The following is a 22,859-nucleotide window of genomic DNA, read 5'->3' on the forward strand; positions in this document are numbered from 1 at the left end:
GAGCATTTGGAGGCCGAGTCCAGAGGCAAGAGCATTTCGGGGTAGAGATTTGACCGGTTTGAGGTAAATAACGATTGTAAATCTAGTCCTGAGGGTATGAAACCCCGGATTTTGTATCATTCTACTATTTTTAGTGACGCACATGCTAGGTGACGGGCGTGTGGGCGTGCACTGTTGGGGATTTGTGACTTGGTCCGCCCCGTAGCAACTGTAAAGTTGCATACTTTGTTGAAACCATTGATACTTATATGATTTAGAAAGATTTTATGTAAATTGGGCTGAATGCCATGTTTGGGCCTTGCGCCAATGCTGTTTGGACCCTTAGGGGCTGTTTCTTACCATCCTCTCATTGTTTTCGATTGAAAATCTATACTCAGTCATGTTTATACTTGTTTACCGCATAACTCAGTTTTATGACGCTATTTTGATGTATATAAATGTTTTGGGCCGAATGCCCTGTTTTACTGAAATGCGCGAGAGGCTTGAGTTACTTATGACTGAGTGAGGCCGAGGGCCTGATTTGTGAGGATGAGTGTGGATCGGGGCTGCCCGCCTGCAGCATACTTATGACTGAGTAAGGCCGAGGGCCTGATTGGTGAGGATGAGTGTGGATCGGGGCTGCCCGCCTGCAGCATATTTTATTATTATCGCACGTGAGTTGTCCGTGCAGATTATAGCGCTTGGGCTGAAGGAGCTCCTGCGGAGTCTGTACACACCCCCAGTGAGCGCAGGTACCTACTGAGTGCGAGTGCCTAGTGCCGAGTGCTGAGTGACTGGGAGGCAAGAGTGATTGTGAGGTATGCCCGAGTGGCAAGAGTGATTGTGAGGTATGCCCGAGTGGCATGAGTGATTGTGAGGTATGCCCGAGTGGCACGAGTGACTGTGAGGTCTGCCCGAGTGGCTGTTTATGATTTCATCATTTTTGCTCACCTTTGTATTGAGCCTTTGTTTGAAAAACTATTGGAAAATAAAAATGATTTTTATTGGAACTGGGTTTAAACGAGATATTTGATTCAAATCCTGATTTTTAAAAGCATGTGGTATTTTACTGAGATTTTCTGATATGAATGTTATATGCTTTACTTCTCGTCACTACTGCTCAGTCTTTATTTATTGTTGTTACTTACTGAGTTGGCGTACTCACGTTACTCCCTGCACCGTGTGTGCAGATTCAGGTGTAGCTGGACACTGTAGCGGTTATTGAGTGTTCTGGTTGCAGATTTTCTTGGAGATAGCAAGGTAGCTGTTTGGCGATCGCAACCCCTGCTCTTCTCCCTCTTATCTTCCTCTAGTAGTATTTAGCTATTTTCTAGGCTGATTTAGCCTTGATATTGTTAGACAGATTATAGTAGATGTTCATGACTAGTGACACTCCGATGTCGGGCTTTTCTTTTCCGCACTTCTGGTTTTCTTTGATTTGAACTCTTTAAATGGAGGTTTTTATGTTAAATAACCTTGAAATTATCTTTGAAATGAAAATATCATTTTGTTTTGGAAATGAGTCGGCTTGCCTAGTTCTACGATAGGCGCCATCACGACAGGGGGTTACTTTTGGGTCGTGACAATCTTTATGCTACAAAAATAATATTTATATCCTCTATTATTCTACCTCTTCAGGAGGTGAGTTGTGGTATTTCTTCATTCACTCCAGGGAATGAAAATGTGCTTCAAAAATAACTTTGAATAGCTCATTATTTTGTTTCAGCAAATAAAGATACTGCTTCAAAATATTTTTCTACTTCAGGAGGAAATTTCAATTGTGTTACTTCTTCAGGAGCAGATTTAAAATACGAAATATTGAGTATATATTCTCTCAATCATATTAACTTTTCTGGAGGTGAATTATAATATATTTACAACAAGATCGCGTTCATATTTATGACTTTATTAATATTATCACATTCACTTCAGGGAATAGATTAATATTTATCAAAAATTCTCATCCTTCAAGAAATCGAACATAATTATTTGAACGCGCATTAATCATATCAAATTGTGATGCTTCAACCTCTTTTAAAATATTTACTACTTCAGGAGCAAATCGAGGCTTGCATGTAATATAAAAAATATTTCTCTAGCTTATCTTTAATTGTAACCATAGAAAGCCTAAATTATCACTTCTGGTAGTCATAGGAATATACCACTTCTGGTGGTTAACAAAATTTAGTTACAATGAGATATACGAAATATAACCACTTCTTATGGTTGTATATTTCTTGCAAACTCTGCTGAAGTTTAAGTGGATCTAACAATGTTATCCACTTTGTAATATTTTATTAAGATAATAAAGATGAAAACAAATACTAAAATAGGTATTGTATACGTAACATATAACCAAGCAAGCGATGATAAAGATATTAAAATATAAATAAAAGGCTCAAATTAAATTATGCAAATTTGGCCACTCCATATTTAAGTGATATCTACATCACTACTGCCAAGAACAAAAACTCACCACCTCAAGGATATAATCTGCCTTATGATGCCCGAAATGAACAAGATCTCACCACGGACATAAGAGTGTCGCCGAAAATCGGAGATGAACAATGAAATAGAAATTAAATTCGATGTAAGTGCTCATAATGGCATAGTCTCGTACTGATAACGTGTTATAAAATAAAAACTATAAAAGAAATAAATTGAAGACAAGTATAGAGGGAAATTGATATTTTATTCAACTTTCAAAGTTATGTTCATAATGAATTGAAAACTCCTCTATTTATATAAGAAAGGAAGCAGTTGCGAGTTGCGAGGCTTTTCAGGAAGCAGTTGCAAAACTTTTCTTTAGCTGCTTGTAAGTTGTTTGCATGAGCTACTTGCAACCTGCCTGTTTAATAAGAAGCTGCTGCAAATCATTTCATTGAGTTGCTTGCAACCTGCCTGCATCAGCTGCTTGTAGGTTGTCTGCATGAGCTGCTTGCAACCTGCATGCATCAGCTGCTTGTAAGTTGTCTGCATGAGTTGCTTGCAACCTGCCTGTTTAATAAGAAGCTGTTGCAAATTATTTCATTGAGTTGCTTGCAACCTGCCTGCATCAGCTGCTTATAGATAAACTTCAACAGAGTACTAAATGGATAATCTTCTTCAGAAAGATTATCTGTAGCGGAGTAATGAATGGACATCCACAATATAATATTTTCATAACATTCCTCAAATTTTTGTTCTCCTTTTCTCATCTCTTTTTATGTTCTCTGCCTGTGTAGCAATTCCCCGGTGGGAAAAGCAATTGAAATTAAACTAAGAAGAAACTAAGATAAAAGAAAGGAAAATGCAGAGATAAAATTGGTTTTTTCATTCAACATGTCTACAAAAAGGGAACTATGCGATATTTAACTAGAAAATAACACAACGACCTAGACATGTGTTGACTAACAGTAGTGACACCTTTAGGGACTGAAAAATAAATAACAGGGACTCAAATGATAATAACTAAACTTAGGACCCAAGAGCATAAAATACGGGAAGCTGCTTCTCGCCCCAAATGCTACATTCCATTCCCCTTTAAACAACCTTATCCTCAAGGTTTTAAATGGATCAAACCAGCTATAACAAATTTGCAGATGCTTCATTGTTCTTAAGGCCATCAAATGCTCCTCCTCCACCACCAAAATTGAGAATGTTCCTCTCCTTCATGCAACAAAAGAAATACCTCCTGGATCAAATATAAAAATATTTCCCATACCGCCTTTCTTGTCTAATGTTGTTGTAGCACCATAAACAAAGCATATCCATCTGCAAGTAGATATTTCTCCTTTAAAGCCATAATCTAACATATTCCAACAACAACCAGTAATACTAATACTATTTTGTCTTTGCAATACGCTGGGACAATACTCTAGCAGAATATTTTCATCAAAACCATCACTACCACGATAAGCATTAGCAGAAGTAAACACCAGCATAACAACCTCTTTACCAAACTTATGACATGATCTAGCAATAATGCAACCATTCAATTTCATCTCAAGAGTCACTAAGAGAAATCAACCTGCTATGAAGTTTATTAGAGCACGAGGAATGATTATTTTTTCCAGGGACTCTTCTGCTATCTTAGAGTGGCCAGCAACCATATCAACTAGTAGCACTGCAAGCAACACCACCATGGATTTGTCTAAATCATAAATATCTTCAGAGGTTGGAGGTCTATCTACTTGATTAAGTGATAGAACAAGCTTCTTCTCTGTTTGTCCTACAATCCGTCCCTCTAGATAGGCAGCAAAATCCTCAATCACGTATCCAACTGCATTAAAAATTAAGAGCAATTGGAGTATTGGACAAGTCCCACCATGCATGAACTAAAGAAACAATGGATCTGGAAAGAATAATTTACATGTTTCCATGATAAAGTCACAAGGTGGTCAATATTTAGGGAGGGTATAATAGTAGGAGGTTGATGAGAATGCCAAAAAAGTGATAAAGCAACAACCTGCAGGGAACCATAACTGCAATCGTCTAACCGTGAAGTCACAATGTGATTATGACCTTGATATGATGCATTTAAGGTTTCAAACATCTTTGCAATTACAATACTAAATAATTTAGTTCCCTTTACGACACCTTCTGCTCCATAACACTCTTTAAGAGCCTTAAGACGATCAAATCTTCTAATAATTAGCTCAACCGAATGACACATACCTCCAGACAAATCTTGGTGCATCTCGGCTGCTCTTTGAACATTACACGTGATTGAAACAAGACTTGTCACAAATTCTCATGATGCATAAGAACCACTTAAACATGATGCATAATCAATCAATTTTTTGTTTGATACATCTTCAACTTCAGTAATTTCTAACCTAAAAATAGAGTGAGGCCTATCAAATAATTTTCCATGCACACCATATCCAACTTAGATGAGCTAGCAGAAAAAAGGGTAGCCAAATGTGCAAAACTAATATTACAAATAACTTTTGCGCCACAACTTTATAAATTAACATCAGATATAGGAATAATTTGATTAGCAACCTCAATTGGCTCATGAACAGTTTGAATATAATATGGCTCATCAACAGGAATAGTCATACAATGGAATTTATTTTCTCCACCAGCATCATGACTGAGTACACTTATAACTAGAGGCACTTTGATTTTAGTACCTTATTCATATGACTTTCCAGGGTCCCAAGTTTCAATCATTGCAATTGAATCGCAGAATGTCTGGTTAAGCAACAAGATGCCAATTATTTCTATTTGTATATGTGAAACACACTGCTCGTCTTCCTTTCACTCAACAATGTTCATTGGAGGTTCCCATGTTCCTGCAAATATTTTAGCAGGAAAGACCTCTATACATTTCGGAATACTCTTGCTAACAAAGAGTATTTTTAATTGACGTTCAATATGGTTCCAATCACAACCCACCAACCCAACAGAATTGCTTCCCTCATTGTCCATTTTAAAGAGCCCATTCCATTCATGCTCCTCGGTAAAACGTTTCACATTTGTAAACACTTCATTGGTTTTCGTTGGCTCCAGTTCCCCGCCTAAATGAAGTCCATTGGTGAGTCCCTCATTGTAATTAGGTTCCAAAACAGTGATAAGCTCATCTACGGTGCCACCACCACTTCTCACACCCAAAGTCAAGAATCTTCTGTTCTTCTCCACATAACCCATTTGAAACCCACTTTCCGAGCATAGAGACCCCATTTTCACATTCTTCTCCTCATCTCCAGCTTCGTGTTGTTGAGGAATTTTATCAAATAGTTGGTCTCCATTGTTTTCCTCCTCCTTATGTTGAATTTCCGTCAATGGACAGTCATCATAGACAAGAGAATCTTCTTCTTCATCCTCCAGTATTGCTTCCTTTGCAATGTCATTCTAGAGAGATGATGTTCCTATCCTTTCTCGCTCAGACAAATTCATGTCTTTGTGAAGATACCGCGTACGCACTTTTCCAAAGTAATCGAGATGATATTTATCAAAGAGAACTCTTTGATGCTTTATTTCGTCGGCGTCTCCTCTACTGCCATGATGTTTCTTGTGCTTTCTAATACAACCACAGCAGGCACTGAGGTATCCTCTCTTCTTTCTATTCTTCTTGAATCTTGTCAACATTGTTGGCTGATCTCTACGTGTAGGAAAAGTTCCAGTTGCACTCACCAACACCACAGAACTATTATCCAACTGAACAAAATATGAACCCTGATAGTTACCGTCAAAATGATAAGTATATAGAACATGGTAAAGACAAGTTTGCGAATAACCATTGTAACACTCAACACCACAGGGATTGAAATTCATAGCTGGACTGTCATACGGATGAGAGTAAGTGTATGCATATAGATTTTCATTGTAATGCTCAACTCAAGAGGATTTTAGATGAAAATATGTATTTGCACCGGAATACTGATGATTTGCGTATGGGTTGCCGAAAACCCGCTGCTCACTCTCCGATCTTTGAACTCCACACTGATTTGGGGAACTGTGGGAGGTTCGGAAGCGATTTTGATACCATTCTTCCATATGCTGCAGTCTTATGTTCGATATGTCAATAAAAGCTTGAATCTTTTGCTCAAACTGATTCGAACTTCTGTCGGGCTCCACCGTTAACTCTGATGAACGGCCGAGAATCGCCGACTCTGATACCAATTGTAGCAATTCCCCGGTGGAAAAAGCCATTAAAATTAAACTAAGAAGTAACTAAGATAAAAGAAAGGAAAATGCATAGATAAGATTGGTTTTTTCATTCAACATGTCTACAAAAAGGGAACTACGCGATATTTAACTAGAAAATAACACAACGACCTAGACAAGTGTCGACTAACAGTAGTGACACCTTTAAGGACTGAAAAATAAATAACAGGGACTCAAATGATAATAATTAAACTTAGGACCCAAGAGCATAAAATACGGTAAGCTGATTCTCGCCCCAAATGCTACAGCTTGTACAACCTCTTTTCCATCAACGTCCGCGCTCTCTTGGAATTAATTGCACTTCAGTGGATTTTTCTCTTCAAATCGTTATTTTCTGGTGAGTATTTTGGTTCTTATCATGTGCTTCTTTTCCATCTTTGATAGCATCTTAGAAATTTGTGTTTTCTCTTGAGGAATTAGGGCTTTTGTGCGTGAAAACTTTAACATGCCAAGAGCTTTTGTTATGTAGGTGTTTGACAAAAAAATTCAATGAATTGGGCTTTCTACTAAATGTCTTACGTATCTCATTTCATTTTTGGTATTGTCTGCTGGTATTTTTCTATCGATCTTTGGTCTTCTTTCATCTTGATTAGTGTGATCAAGTTTTTTTACTTCAAGCATATGAGTTTAGATGCATACTTTGGTTTCGTGCAGGGCAGCACATGTCTTGCTATTTCTTATTCCAGTCACACGGCTTGCTATATATTAAAGCGAGTTGCATTAATGAACTCCAGTTGGTACGGTTATTTTTGTTGGTCTGAGGCAACTAGGTGTGTGTTTGGTTCTACTGATAAAGTTTGACAATACTAGTTTTGTGAAGTTCTTCATGAACAGAGCATACAGAAGATAACTTTTAGGATAATAATACAGAGTTGTAATCACCAGTAGAACATAGAAAGAACTAAATTCAAATGGGAAAAGAAAATAAAAACTAAAACTTTGATGCCTCGGAATTGAGAAGACTGCAGAATATAAGAAAATTGCTCAAGAAAGTGATAAGGGTGGGAGTTGAAATATGGACATAAATTGTTCAGTCATAAAGTTGAATACAATTTGATACCTGAGTTACCAAACCATTAAAAAGAGGCTTAGCAGCACGCTTAAGGTAACATATGAAATTGTGAATGGCTTATAGTCAAAGTGATATAGATAACGAGCAGCTACAAGACCATCAACACCATTACTGCCAGGACCATCAACACTATTATTCCAAATCAGCTGGATTATTTTCTCTACGAAGAACTAATTGGTTCATTTCAAAGAAAGTAGAAGTTTTTGCAGTCTATATCTTGATTGAAATTTAAAACTGATAACTTATAATCTTTGATGCAGTCTTTAACTTATAATCTTTGATGCAGTAAGACTTTGTTGGTTGATTAATGCAATTGATATGACTTGCTAAGCATTCATTGTCATCTATTTCTATTATGTGATTTGCTTGGAGTCTTTAACACTTTTAAATTGTACCAACTTTTCTTCATATGTATTCTCGGACTTGCTTGTGATATGTTTTTTTGTGACTTGCAGTTAAGTATCAAACCACATGAAACAATTAGAGTATCTGGGCTTACAGTTCTAAACTGTACTGTTGGTGGACGAACACTTTGATGTAAAGCCAATAACTTTTGCATTGATATTACCTTTGACTCACAACTACTGCTCTTATGGTTCTTCATCTCCATATGAAATCTTTCCCAGATGTGCTCATTCTATATATGCTTAGTTAATAATTCTGCTACTCATTTTGATAATTTCGATAGAGATAAAAATGTTCATTGCATCTGCTGATCTGTGAGTGTCACTTTAAGTGCACAAAAAGTGACATAGTCGAGGAAAAGCTTTATTGTAGCGTTAATTATAAAAAAGATTAGGTTATGCTTTATTTGGTTATTTGCATGTACTTTGGGAGCGTGAAAATAGTATGCTTCATATAACTACAAGGAAAATTCAATATTCTTGGATCTCTTATCTAACAATATCCTTTTCTATTTAATATTGATAGCTTTAGTACAAATTTACCTAACTTCTTGCATTGTTTTCTTCCATCACTTGCATTAAAGTAGTGTTTCTATTGGTAAACCAGCTGGAGAAAATAAAGTATTTGTGATTTACAAATATAAAATATTATATTTTTCCAATTTATCACACTTGCGGTGTATATACTAAGTTCATTCTTCGATCTTGATGTATTTTCTTTAAAATCTATCTACACAAGCTAGTTGAATCGATCTTATATCATATCTCTCTCAATTGCGAAATATTATGTATTATAAGAGCCCGTTTGGACATAAGAATTTTTTTACTTTTTTTCGAAATTTTATTCACTTTTTTCGAAATTAATGTTTGGTCATAAATTTTGGAATTTTTCGAAAATTTGAAAAACTCCAAAAAATTATTTTTCAAAATTTTCATTCAAATCGCTCAAAAAATTTCAAAACCGACCCAAAATTATATTCATGTCCAAACACATCTCTAATTTTCAAATATCATTTTCACTTGAAAAAATTTTCACTTTTGTTTTGGAATTTTACAATTCTATGTCCAAACGCCCACTAAGACTAGGACTTTACAGCTCAATTTCGTTGCCGGATAACTTTGGCAGAAAAATTACTTCTCCAATATAGTCGAGTCATTTATAATCTGTTATATATCAATTGTGTTACCTAAAAAAATTGTAGAGATTTACGCTCTAATTTACCAAAAAAGATGCCCAGCTTGCAACAAATAGCCCTCGAGGGTGTAAATTTATCACCATCTGCATTACCAACACGGAGGATTTAAATATAAAAGTGAGTGACATCTAAAAATAATATTAATAGCAATACTAAATAGTTGTTGGGTTCAGGCATAGCCCCAGGCCCCAGCACACCCTCACTAGTATAAGAATGTACTGAAAGTTGTATTAGAACAATAGAGATGTATAACTCAAAGTAGTGGAAAGTGAAATCCCCAAAGACCTGCGTGTAACAAGGGACAAAAGATATCGGGATCACAAAATTCAATAGTCTTACAACCAAATGCTTAAACTAAAAATAGTGCTATATATATAAATATAATATAATTTATGTATAATATGTTAATAATTAATGAATAATCTATATATATTAGCTAGGGAAGATAGACAGTGAAACAGGGGTTGCCATTAGCATTGCTGGGTAATCTATTGGGTTTAGGTGCTTCGTATAGGCCCATATTTTGCCTAGTTAGTGATAGAATCTTGAATTTGCTGACGGCGCGTGGCCCGCTTAAACTCAATAATGATCGAAAAGGGCCGAAATAGAATTGGGCCTGCTTCCACAGCTCGTGAGTTCGCTCATTGGTGTGATCGCATATTTCGCAGCAACTCCTCCACAAAGGTATCGGAATTCTAAAGCATTCTTCACTTCACTATCTGTTCGTTCATCTCGATCCTTTTTCTATTACACATGCTTGGTCGCTACCTAGAAAAAAAAAAAATATATTTGTGTCTTTTTGGTGTAGCCGTGCGTTGTTCGATGAAATGCTTAGCTGAAAATTTAGGTGTTAGACGTCTTGGATTAAGTACTTAATTGGTTACTCCATAACTTGTTTGCAGCTTTCTTTGGAAAATTTTGGTGTTGAGCAGAAAGCTTAGTAACTTATCTGAGGACTATCTATGGAGGGAGAAGAGGATCAGGTGAAGAAGGAAAGGGTAGTAGAGGCGAGAGCAAGAAATATCAGCCACAATGTCAGGTGTACAGAGTGTGGCAGTCAGTCCATTGAAGACTCTCAAGCTGATATTGCCATTTTACTCAGAAAGGTATGTCTTCTGTCTTACATTTTCACGCATTTGCATCACTGGTTTCCACAACAACAACACAAGTCTCAATTCCAAGCTCGTTGAATAGAATTTTTCTTTCTCGGGTTGAAATTTATGGCCAATTTTCAATAAGAAAGCATTCCTAGAAGGGCCAGAGGGGCTTATGTAACAGATGGCTGATTACATAGAGCTCAAACAAAACATGTAAGGTCTGGTTTTATTAACTGAAAGTAATATGTAATCCAAATGGAGGAAGCAAATCTACAATTTGAGAGGAAATTCATCTATTTCTTGGTGTTGGCAAATATAGTTTATGTATATAGTAATATCATTTGGTAGGGGTATGCTTCACTATGTATTCTGGGCTCTAATTTTGAGGTAAAAATATCTTCTGGGAACTACCTTCGCAGATATAAAGAGAGTATTTTTACTCAGATTCTTCTGTCTATCAATAACCACATGCATTGCATGGTGGATGTGAAGAAGTAGACCATTATCTCGGCAATGATGAGCCAAGCTAGTATTTGCTCACTGTGAACCCCCCCCCCCCCAACCAAGTTAAATAGGCATGCATTATGATAGGAATCCCTAATTCTCTATCAAATACAGCACTTTTAATCATTTCTTAGCATGTACCTGCAATAGCATTCAAGTTCACGCAGCTATGCAAACTTAAATACGGCTGAGTTAAACAAAGAAGCTGTGTATGGTATTACCCTTTTGAAGGTGTCGAGTTCTTCGTTTTACATTTAAGACAATAATAGGTTTCCCATATTACTGACATTTAATTTCCCCCCTTCAGCTAGTTCTTTCCCTATTCTCTCTTAATGAGTAAACTGACTCTTTCAGTTGGTCTATATCGTAATTGACCTCCTCTATGGGTCTGGCTTCTTGAACCGATTGAATTTGCTATATTCTGGATGCCCTTCGTTTTTTAAAGAAAAAAGCTCTATTCTGGATTGTCAAGTAACTATTTCGTTTGTATTATGCTAAATATGCATTTATCATCTCTTCGACGAGAGGGGGATAGCAGGGAGCCAAACACAGAAAACGGTTTCTGCATGGTAGGGTAGTCTTTTTTGTTTTGTGGGACTAGTTTTTGAAGGAGAATGAGTTAATCCCGGAGCAAAAACCATGACTTCCTGAGTTTGATGGTTGATATCCTTTTTTTTTCTTTTTCTTTTTTCAGTCAGAAGTCGGGGCCTGTGCAGAATAAAGGAACTACAATTCTTAAGAACCCTTGTCACTGCCTAAATTAAGCAAACAAAATTTACTGCATAATACAGAATTTAAGACTTTGTTGGAGTTTAAAAGCCCAACCTATATATTATATACCAGTACTAATTTAAGATGGCAAACAAACTGCTTGAAATAGCCTACTAATAAACCTCCTGCTTGATCCAAGTTTAACGTGTCAAAAAGCGAAAAGGGGAGCTGGCCAAAGTCCTGAAAATCCACTAAAGACATCAGATGTTGGCTTCAGTTCAATGCATTGAGATTGTGAGAAAGCACGGGAGAAAATATGTTATTGATATTGGATGATAAATACAATACAAGAGGTCCCTATTTATAGCTATACACTTCAAGGAGATATTACTCCTCTTCCAATGTGGGACAAGACTACCCTATACATATCTATAAACTAACACTCCCCCTCAAGCCGGTGCATACACATCATATGTACCGAACTTGTTACACATGTAACTAATACGAGAACCAGTAAGAGACTTAGTGAAAATATCTGCTAGTTGATCATTCGACTTTACAAACTTTGTAACAATATCTCCTGAAAGTATTTTTTTCTCTGACAAAGTGACAGTCGATCTCAATGTATTTAGTCCTCTTATGGAACACCAGATTTGACGCAATATGAAGAGCAGCTTGGTTATCACACACTAGTTCCATCTTACTGATTTCTCCGAACTTTAACTCCTTGAGCAACTGCTTGACCCAAACTAACTCACATGTCGCCATTGCCATGGCCCGATATTCGGCTTCGGCACTAAATTGAGCAACTACATTCTGTTTCTTGCTCTTCCACGAGACCAAGTTACCTCCTACTAGAACACAATATCCAGAAGTAGAACCTCTATCAAAAGGTGATCTTGCCCAATTAGCATCTGTGTACCCAACAATCTGCTTGTGACCTCGATCCTCGAATAGTAATCCTTTGCCTGGAGCTGACTTTATATACCGAAGAATGCGAACAACTGCATCCCAGTGACTATCAAAGGGAGAATCCATAAAGTGACTTACAACACTCACCGGAAAAGAAATGTCAGGTCTAGTCATTGTGAGGTAATTCAATTTGCCAACCAACCTCCTATATCTCGTAGGGTCTCTAAGAGGCTCTCCCTGTCCAGGCAGAAGCTTAGTATTCGGATCCATAGGAGAGTCAATAGATCTGCAACCCATCATTCCAGTTTCCTCAAGAATGTCTAAGGCATACTTCCGTTGTGAAATAACAATACCTGAGCTAGACTGAGTCTGGAAGGTTGAAAGAGATGGTTTTTGCTCAGATCCTCAGTCTGGAAGTGTTGAAAGAGATGTTGCTTCAGATTAGTAATACCATCCTGATCATTGCCAGTAATAACAATATCATCAATATAAATCACTAGATAAATACACAGATTAGGAGCAAAATGCCGATAAAACACAGAGTGATCAGCCTCACTACGAGTCATGCCGAACTCCTGAATAATTGTGCTGAACTTACCAAACCAAGCTCGAGGGGACTGTTTCAAACCATATAGTGACCTACGCAATCTGCAAACACAACCATTAAACTCCCCCTGAGCAACAAAACCAGGTGGTTGCTCCATATAAACTTCTTCCTCAAGATCACCATGGAGAAAAGCATTCTTAATGTCTAACTGATAAAGAGGCCAATAACGTACATCAGCCGTGGACAAAAAAAGACGAACAGATGCTACTTTAGCCACGGGAGAGAAAGTATCACTATAATCAAGCCCAAAAATCTGAGTATATCCTTTTGCAACAAGACGAGCCTTAAGCCGATCAACCTGGCCATCCGGGCTGACTTTGACTGCATAAACCCAATGACAACCAATAGTAGACTTACCTGCAGGAAGAGGAACAAGCTCCCAAGTGTCACTCGCATGTAAAGCAGATATCTCGTCAATCATAGCATGTCGCCATCCTGGATGAGATAGTGCCTCACCTGTAGACTTAGGGATAGAAACAGTGGACAAAGAAGATATAAAAGCATAATGTGGTGACGACAGGCGATGATAACTTAAACCAACATAGTGGGGATTAGGATTAAGTGTAGATCGTACACCTTTGCGGAGTGCAATTGGTTGACTAAGAGGAGACAAGTCCGCAATAGGTGCAGAATCTGATGCGGGGCGTGAATCGCCTGGGCCTGATGCTGGATGTGGACAACGATGATAAGCCAAGAGTGGTGGAGTTGCAGAAGGCTGAACTGGATTATGTGGAGGAGCTGGAGCTATAGGTGGTGGAGCTACAACTGGAGCTGTAGGTGATGGAACTGGAGCTATAGGTGGTGGAGTTACAACTGGAGCTGTAGGTGATGGAACTGGAGCTATAGGTGGTGGAGCTACAGCAGGAGCTGTAGGTGGTGGAGTTGGAGTGACTGAATCTCCAAAAGATGAAACTGGTAGTACCTCAGAAATATCTAAGTGATGACCTGAACCTGTAAAATATGATTGGGTTTCAAAGAAGGTAGCATCAGTGGACATAAGGTACCGCTGGAGGTTAGGAGAGTAGCATCGATACCCCTTTTGTGTTCTCGAGAAACCCAGAAATACGCACTTAAGAGCACGAGGAGCTAACTTATCTGTTTCTGGAGTAAGGTTATGGACAAAATAAGTGCTTCCAAAAATACGGGGTGGAAGAGAGAACAAAGGTAAGTGGGGAAACATGACAGAGAATGGAACTTGGTTCTGGATAGCTGAAGATGGCATACGATTAATAAGATAGCAAGATGTAAGAATTGCATCCCCCAAAAACGCAACGGAGCATGAGATTGTATGAGTAGGGTACGAGCAGTTTCAATAAGATGTCTATTCTTTCTTTCAGCTATGAGATGTGTATGGACAAGATGTTTGATGAATAATCCCATGAGATTTCATAAACTGCTGAAATGGGGAAGACAAATGCTCTCGGGCATTATCACTATGAAATGTGCGAATAGAAACCCCAAATTGATTTTGAATTTCAGCGTGGAAGGTCTGAAAATAGAAAACTGCTCAGATTCTCATCTTCCAATGTGGGACAAGACTACACTATACATATCTGTAAACTAACGGAGATAAAAGTCAGTGTCAAATGGAGGTTTGAACAGCTCGATTCCCTGAAAGATACCACTTGCATGACTATTAGCAGCCAATGTATGGTCACGAGGATCGGATGAAGGTTGTCCTCTCTGCCAGTATTCACAGGACATAAGTGGCACACCTTGTGGGATTGCCTGCATCATCTGCTCAGGCATGCTGCTCTGATTTACATGTGTTGGGTGGTTCAGTGAAACAGTCTCAGGCTCGGATGAACCCCATGAGGAAATTCCGGTCCTGTACTCATATTGAACATGGATTCCTTGGCATCTCGATTGAAAACCTCGTCTATGTGGCCCTTGGAGGGCAAGAGCAAGCAGCTAGATACATTACTGTGTGCACCCACGGCCAAGGAAAACTGGATCCCCGACAGTAATGACTGCCCATTTGTACTGCCAGCTCTTTCAGGCTTTGGAGTAGACCCTCTTGTTATACTGAAATTAGTTTCTTCAGTGCTTTCCCTGGTAGAATTTGCAGCAGCTCTAGAGTGAACCAGTTGGGTCTGTTGAGCACAAGATTCATAGGTTTCCTGCTATCATAAAACAATGAAGAAAGCCTTGCCGAGTTCAGCTGGATGATTTCCTGCTGTGGTTTGCGGCGCCGTGCATTGTGATCAGAGAGCCTCCTGCGACAGCTTCTCTTCTTTTCATCAAATTCAGACAAGCTATGGAACCTGCTACATTGTTGACAAAAATGGCGTGCTACACCTGCTATAGTGACCTTTGGGCATTTGGAATGACTGTCACAAACTCTATGCTTCCGATAATATTCTTTAGCTGATGAAAGATCAAGGCTGCAGCCTTCAACCTGACAGCGAGGAGTTGGTGCATTCTGAGTAGATGATTTTGTTTTCTTTGCTGCTGCAGCAGATGATACGGGTTTCTCGGCGAAGGATGAAATCTTAGCACCACCGATGGTCTCAACCAAGTTTCAGACCTATAAGTGGTTCAACAGAGCCTACTGAAGCCTCCATTTGGGTGAGGAAGCGACTGGAAGGGAAGCAACTGGGCTAGACTGCTGATCTTCTGGAGTAGGGGGGGGGGAATTTCTAGAGCAAGGTTTCACTTTCTTACTAAGATCCTCAGGAGAGCCATCGAAAGAAAAGTTGGATGCTTTCAAGCCCTCCTTTGGTGAAGAGGTCAGTAGAAGCTGATATTGAGCTCTAGAACGAAGAACCGCGCCCCACATTAGAGACATAACCACCTGTACCACTACCACTTAAGTTTCTCGGACACGGGAGGAGGGAATTTCTAGAGCAAGGTTTCACTTTCTTACTAAGATCCTCAGGAGAGCCATCGAAAGAAAAGTTGGATGCTTTCAAGCCCTCCTTTGGTGAAGAGGTCAGTAGAAGCTGATATTGAGCTCTAGAACGTAGAACCGCGCCCCACATTAGAGACATAACCACCTGTACCACTACCACTTAAGTTTCTCGGACACGGGAGGAGGGAATTTCTAGAGCAAGGTTTCACTTTCTTACTAAGATCCTCAGGAGAGCCATCGAAAGAAAAGTTGGATGCTTTCAAGCCTTCCTTTGGTGAAGAGTCAATAGAAGCTAATAGTGAGCTGTAGAACGAAGAACCACGCCCCACATCAGAGACATAACCACCTGTACCACTACCACCTAAGTTGCTCGGGGGAGGGGGGAGGTTTCACTTTCTTACAAAGATCCTCATGAGAGCCATCGAAAGAAAAGTTGGATGCTTTGAAGCCCTCCTTTGGTGAAGAGTCAGTAGAAGCTGATATTGAGCTCTAGAACGAAGAACCACGCCCCACATCAGAGACATAACCACCTATACCACTACTACCTAAGTTGCTCGAACACGGGGGGAGGGGGGTAGATTTCTAGAGCAAGGTTTTACTTTCTTACTAAGATTCCCAGGAGAGCGATCGAAAGAAAAGTTGGATGCTTTCAAGCCCTCCTTTGGTGATGAGTCAGTAGAAACTGATATTGAGCTCTAGAACGAAGAACCACGCCCCACATCGCAGACATAACCACCTGTAGATGCGGGTGCATGTGTCTGACACAGATGCGGATCTAGAGGTCAGATCATTCGAGATGTAAATTCTAAGATTCAGGGATACGGGTCCTAGAACGGATACGGGTGCGGGGATCCGGCTAAAAATAATTCAAAAAAATTAAAATATCTCTAAATTATGAGAAATATTTTGGAATACTTACATGTAGCTTATAAAGTGAGAATTTCTTTTTTATTCTCAAGTTGCAGATAAGTAAAGAACTGATCTTAGATAAGGTATGCTATTTTCTTCAAAAATATCATATTTTTGGTTCTGATTTCGGGAATCAAATTGTATCTCGTCTCGAATTTTTCTGTCCGTCGTGGCCAAAGTACCCAAAATTGTTTGACCAGATTTGGTACGGATCCCATACCTATACCCATACTAGTGTCGTGTCGACACGGGTGCAGCACCTAAACTGCCATGTCGGAGCAACTTAGACTACCACTACCACTACCACTACCACCACTCGACAAATTGAAGGATCCAGCATCAAGTTCTCCATTTTCTTCAACTCCCCAATCTGTTTAATTGTATTTCACTTTCTTACTAAGATCTTCATGAGACCCATCGAAAGAAAAGTTGGATGCTTTGAAGCCCTCCTTTGGTGAAGAGTCAGTAAAAGTTGATATTGAGCTCTAGAACGAAGAACCACGCCCCACATCAGAGACATAACCACCTGTACCAGTTGCTCGGACACGGGGGGAGATTTCTAGAGCAAGGTTCACTTTCTTACTAAGATTCCCAGGAGAGCGATCGAAAGAAAAGTTGGATGCTTTCAAGCCCTCCTTTGGTGATGAGTCAGTAGAAACTGATATTGAGCTCTAGAACGAAGAACCACGCCCCACATCGCAGACATAACCACCTGTAGATGCGGGTGCATGTGTCTGACATGGATGCAGATCTAGAGGTCAGATCATTCGAGATGTAAATTCTAAGATTCAGGGATACGGGTCCTAAAACGGATACGAGTGCGGGGATCTGGCTAAAAATAATTCAAAAAAATTAAAATATCTCTAAATTATAAGAAATGTTTTGGAATACTTACATGTAGCTTATAAAGTGTGAATTTCTTTTTTATTCTCAAGTTGCAGATAAGTAAAGGATTGATTTCCTAGATAAGGTATGCTATTTTCTTCAAATTTACCCTATTTTTGGTTCTGATTTCGGGAATCAAATTGTATCTCGTCTCGAATTTTTCTGTCCGTCGTGGCCAAAGTACCCAAAATTGTTTGACCAGATCTGGTACGGATCCCATACCCACACCCATACTAGTGTCGTGTCGACACGGGTGCGGCACCTAAACTGCCATGTCGGAGCAACTTAGACTACCACTACCACTACCACCACTCGACAAATTGAAGGATCCAGCATCAAGTTCTCCATCTTCTTCAACTCCCCAATCTGTTAATTGTAGTTCTTTTGGACTTTTGGCGGCCTTTGAACCAAACATTACCTGGTTTCCCCAGTCCCACTTTGCATTCCACTCCATCTTGGGGAAGAAGCTACGAGATGGCTTTTGTAAAGTTCCCCACTCATGGAATGCAATAAAGTAAGTAGGACTCGGATCTTTATCAAACAGAGCTGTTGGATTCCAGTAACAGACAAAGAAGTATATTAAAACTATTCAAATAACAGAAACAGAGCTCAAGCCCTTCCAATCCAAGACCACAAAATGTATCTCCCCATCTATCGCATCCCTTAACTCCATCACATCATTTTCAGCTACTTGTTGTTTCCATTCCTATGAATATGATAGAAAGAAAGCCAATTTCTTGGAAAACTTTAGAGAGTTTACAGTTTACCGATGGTTGATATCTCATTTTTTACTTAGGTTGGCTCCTTTGAGAGTGTTATATCGTAATTCTACTGTCTTCTGGAGCAACTTACTAATTACCTTGATTGTCATACTTCAGCAGAATGCTATGCGCACACAACTGCATTTTTCCTTTAGAAGAAGATATGCCACAAGTCCTCTTTGCTTTGCATCATGTGGCTATGGGTCTTTTCATTTGTCTAATCCAGATACTCTCTTTGCTAATTGTATGTTTGTTCTACTTCTCAAAAAATTTTAAAAAAAATGAAAAAATGGAGGAGTATATATATGTTCTTCGAATTTTCATTGTATCCATGCCTAAGTTATTCCAACTTTTGGGCGTGGTTATTGACTTGGGTCTTCTTTTTAGCTAATTCGGGATGAAATTCGAGATGGGAAGTCTGACAAGGAGATCTACAGAAAGCTTGAGGATGATTTTGGTGAGACAGTACTTTATGCCCCCAAATTTGATATGCAGACGGCTGCTTTATGGCTCTCTCCGGTCAGTTAAAGTTTGCTCTCTACCTCTGCCTTGCTCTTTCAAAAATTATATTAATAGACAGGTGCTGACGTTGTTTGAAATTTTTTTGACGCAGCTACTAGTTGCTGGGGCTGCTGGAGGCATGTGGGCTTACAAGAAGCACAGGCAGAAGACTAACGTGCACATTATGGCTCTGAATCTCGTTCGAGGAGTCCCATTAACACCAAAGGAGAAAGAAACTATGCTCGAGGTCCTCACACCACCTCCTGGAGGAACTTCTTCCTCCAGTTGGTGGAGAAGATGGCTTCAGCAGTGAAAGTTTCTTAAACCTACCATCACTTGTAGTCTATTTTTCTGCTGTAATATCTCAAACTACCAGCTAGTCAAGATGCCACCCTATCCATGTCATTTTGCATTGGCGTGTTTTGAATTGGTCATTGTGATTACACATTTTCTAAGGGTTTATACCCTGAGATAAGTGATCGACATCTTATTGTACAAAAAGTACAACTTGATCATAAGCTGACTTCACAATAATGCTGCTAACATGATTTTGTGATAAGAGTATCTTAGTATATATTATTCCATTTGTTTTCCATTCCTCTCAACTGCAAAATAATCTCCTCTATCAGAAGTTGACTTTTGTATAACTAGCATTTAACCGCAATCTCTAGATGCTGTTGGACTTTCAACTACCACGGATATATTGAAGTTATTCACATTCACGCTAAGGAGTGTTAGAAAGAAGTTGAAAAAAGAATATTATAGCAGTTTCTTGCCCATCTATAAATTACAAAATGAGCCAAACAAAGACAATTGACTTAATCATACCAACGACTTTCCAGTGTGCACTTGCCCAGAAAAATCGGCTAGTTGCATGTGACCTTAGCCAACTTGGCTTTAAATCTTATAGTAGCATAGTTTTGATTTGAAATCAATACAATGGAAATCCTTTTCCAATTCGGTGATTAGATAAAAGTCCAAATGGTAGTATAATTAAGGTGAGTGCCGTTGACTACAGCGGATTTGAAGTGTCTAATCGATTAGTTGTTCAAAGTCTACGCAAGTTTTCTTCTTGTTTATCAAGTATATGACGAAATCCTTCAAATTATATAAGGACTTCATTTCTCTTCTTCTTACTCAGACTCCAAAGCTTAAGATACAATGGGTAGAATTGATTCGTCTAATGAAGTTGAAGATCCTCAGTCAGAGGCCGGTGCCTCGTATCCTGCAAAATATCAAGGAGCTGTACACACACCAACACCAACACTAACAGGAGCTCCGTGGAGCACTGGCTTATTCGATTGTCATTTGGACCAAACTAATGGTAAATTATTTACACTTTTCTCCTTTACCATGTATATTATCTTAGTGTCAATCAAGTCTTACCATGGAGTAGTGTATCACCAGGGGCGTATTTAGGTTAATACATATGGCTTCACGTGAACTCATACTCCTCTCCCTAAATCATGTATAATAATATTATATTTCTTCGAAACTACTTAAATATATGTGCGTGCACCCATGCTCAAAGACTCCTATGATACAATAATTACTTGGTGCACTTCTACAAGTGAAATTGACGGTTCAAATCCCACTCTAGACGGTCCTATTTTCGGCCAGGAATATAGATATATAAGTGAAAACTACTAAACTTTCAAAAAGAATATAATTTTGAACCTATGATTTTAAATGTGTAGTGGGTTCATAGTAAGAGACTATAGTTAAACCCGTCAAATATAAATTCTAGATTCACCTCTTCATAATAGTGCACCCATCCTTTTGAAATCCTGGATCCGCCTCTGCTACTATCACGTAAATCTTCCACTGCCAGAGATTGTGGTTGAATGATAAATGTTTCGAATTTGAGTCCTAGGAGTGAAGTCCTCTTTGGTAAGGAGCGGTAATTACCCCATAGTGGACTTTTAGTCTGGATTAGTCGGACCAATGAGTATCGGATGTCCGAAGGCTAAAGAAAAAAAAAAGAATGTAGAACTTCCTGGAAAAAAGTATGAATCTCTCTTTATCTGGCGGAATTAATAACGATATTAAAATTCTTGTTTGTGTGCAGCTACTACGACAGCATTTTTACCTTGTTTGACGTTTGGGCAGATAGCTGAAGTTCAAGATGCAGGAGAAACAAGTAATTAAATCCTCTTAAAAATCCATTTGAATTCTTTTCAATTGCCTTGTAAAAGAAGTGTGTTTTTAACTCTTTATGATTTTTGGATGGTGGTTGCAGCGTGTCCATTGGGGACTTTCATGTACCTCTTGATGATGCCTGCTGTTTGTTCTCAATGGGTCTTGGGCTCTAAGTATAGAACAAAACTGAGGCAGAGGTACAATCTGGTGGAAGCTCCCTATTCAGATGTTGTTTCTCACATTTTTTGTCCATGTTGTTCACTTTGTCAAGAGTTCAGAGAGCTTCAGATTAGGGGGCTTGATCCATCTCTAGGTATGAAATCATCCTTCCTATTATGGTTCTACTTAGCCACAGGCCAATCTAGGAACTAGAGTCATGTTTCGAGTCAGTGAAGTCAAAATGAATGTGTTCTGCATATGCATTTTGGATGCTTTTCAGTATACATAATTCAGGTTGAAAATACTGGTTCACTTGAATCCACATAACCAGTCCTAACAGAGGCAGATCTAGGTTTTCAAAAATATGGGTGCACTATTACAAAGAGGTGAATTCAAAAATTTTACGGGTTCAATCTTTGAGTTCTTATCATAAATCCATTATCATTTAGAAATTATAGGTAAAATTAAAAAATTTCTTGTAATTTTAGTGATTTTTAATATACATACTTACACTCCATATAAAAAATATTGAAATCATTGTACTTGTTGACTATATGCTACATCATCCACTGCTATGAGTTTTATAATAGATATTTGGTTTAACTATATAAGATTTTGCGAGGACATAAGGAGAACTAGTATTGTTAGATTTAGGGATTTTGAATCAATAAACTAAATAGAACAGAAGAAGAAAAAAGTACTACTTAATTAAAACACAAAAGGGTACACTTAGACATGCCTAAAAACATGAGATTTGAACCCCTAACTTCACTTACGTGCACCTAATATGATTGCACCATAAGACTTTTTGAGCTCGGGTGCCCACATGTATATTTTAGTACTAGATTTTAAGAAACATAACATTATTATACATAGTATACAAAGAGAAATATGAGTTCACGTGCACCATGCTCCTTCACATAAACATGCCTCTGCGTCCTAGATTTGCCTATGTGCTTATTACAAGTAACATTTTAAAGAGAAGCAAACAATTTTTTAACATGTGTGTGTAAAACTTACTGCAGGTTGGAATGGCATACTTGCTCAGCAGCAGTATGGAAACCAACAAATAAATCAAGCTCCCTCAGTACAATCCATGTCCAAGTAAATTGAAGACTGATTTGTTATTGTTTAATTTAAATTTGTAGTTTTTAGTTTTGACTCCTTGTTTCCAAATTCTATTCATGTTTGAAGTTTGTATCCTTTAATTCAAGCACATTTGCTATTGTAGTATTTTTCCCATTTCAATTGGATTCTTGATTTTAATGAAAGAAGTGCCTCTAGCCTCTATTCGTTGTTTTTGCAAACAAACCATGTTAAATGTACTAAGGCCGGGCAGTGTGACCAGTGTTTTAAAGAGCGTGTGCATAAGACGAGGTATTTTATATGTTATACCCCATATTTTTGTACGTGAAAGTACGTCATAAGTCAATTGATGTAAGCTTGAAAATGAGATCCTCTTTAAAAGTATATAAAGTGATTTGATGATGTTACGCTATATCACATGAATTTTCTTGT

At 38.4% G+C, this 22,859-nt stretch overlaps 2 protein-coding genes and 1 pseudogene across 4 annotated transcripts; 2 read left to right on the forward strand and 1 right to left on the reverse strand.

The window, feature by feature from the left end:
• Nucleotides 1-6,820: 6,820 nt before the first annotated feature.
• LOC107801787 (cytochrome c-type biogenesis CcmH-like mitochondrial protein) lies at nucleotides 6,821-19,599 on the forward strand. Of its 3 annotated transcripts, XM_016625178.2 has the most exons (5): nucleotides 6,821-6,970; nucleotides 8,161-8,242; nucleotides 10,208-10,411; nucleotides 18,930-19,061; nucleotides 19,156-19,599. In XM_016625178.2, exons 3-5 carry the CDS (start codon nucleotides 10,268-10,270, stop codon nucleotides 19,354-19,356), a joined length of 477 nt encoding a protein of 158 aa, XP_016480664.1. In that variant the 5' UTR covers nucleotides 6,821-6,970; nucleotides 8,161-8,242; nucleotides 10,208-10,267; the 3' UTR covers nucleotides 19,357-19,599. The 3 variants fall into 3 exon arrangements, with proteins under 3 accessions (XP_016480664.1, XP_016480665.1, XP_016480663.1); XM_016625179.2 differs by lacking the exons at nucleotides 6,821-6,970; nucleotides 8,161-8,242 and adding an exon at nucleotides 9,837-9,989; XM_016625177.2 differs by lacking the exons at nucleotides 6,821-6,970; nucleotides 8,161-8,242 and having other exon boundaries at nucleotides 9,996-10,411.
• LOC107801788 (squamosa promoter-binding-like protein 2) lies at nucleotides 14,689-18,917 on the reverse strand (annotated as a pseudogene).
• Nucleotides 19,600-19,735: 136 nt separating the features above from the next.
• On the forward strand, nucleotides 19,736-22,631 carry LOC107801786 (protein PLANT CADMIUM RESISTANCE 8-like). Its single transcript, XM_016625175.2, has 5 exons — nucleotides 19,736-20,041; nucleotides 20,185-20,367; nucleotides 21,112-21,183; nucleotides 21,283-21,495; nucleotides 22,367-22,631. The coding sequence occupies exons 2-5, from the start codon at nucleotides 20,205-20,207 to the stop codon at nucleotides 22,447-22,449; spliced, it is 531 nt and encodes a 176-aa protein (XP_016480661.1). The 5' UTR covers nucleotides 19,736-20,041; nucleotides 20,185-20,204; the 3' UTR covers nucleotides 22,450-22,631.
• Nucleotides 22,632-22,859: the final 228 nt, after the last annotated feature.

This window comes from Nicotiana tabacum, chromosome 4, assembly GCF_000715075.1.
Source record: "Nicotiana tabacum cultivar K326 chromosome 4, ASM71507v2, whole genome shotgun sequence".
Classification (NCBI taxonomy): Eukaryota; Viridiplantae; Streptophyta; class Magnoliopsida; order Solanales; family Solanaceae; genus Nicotiana; species Nicotiana tabacum.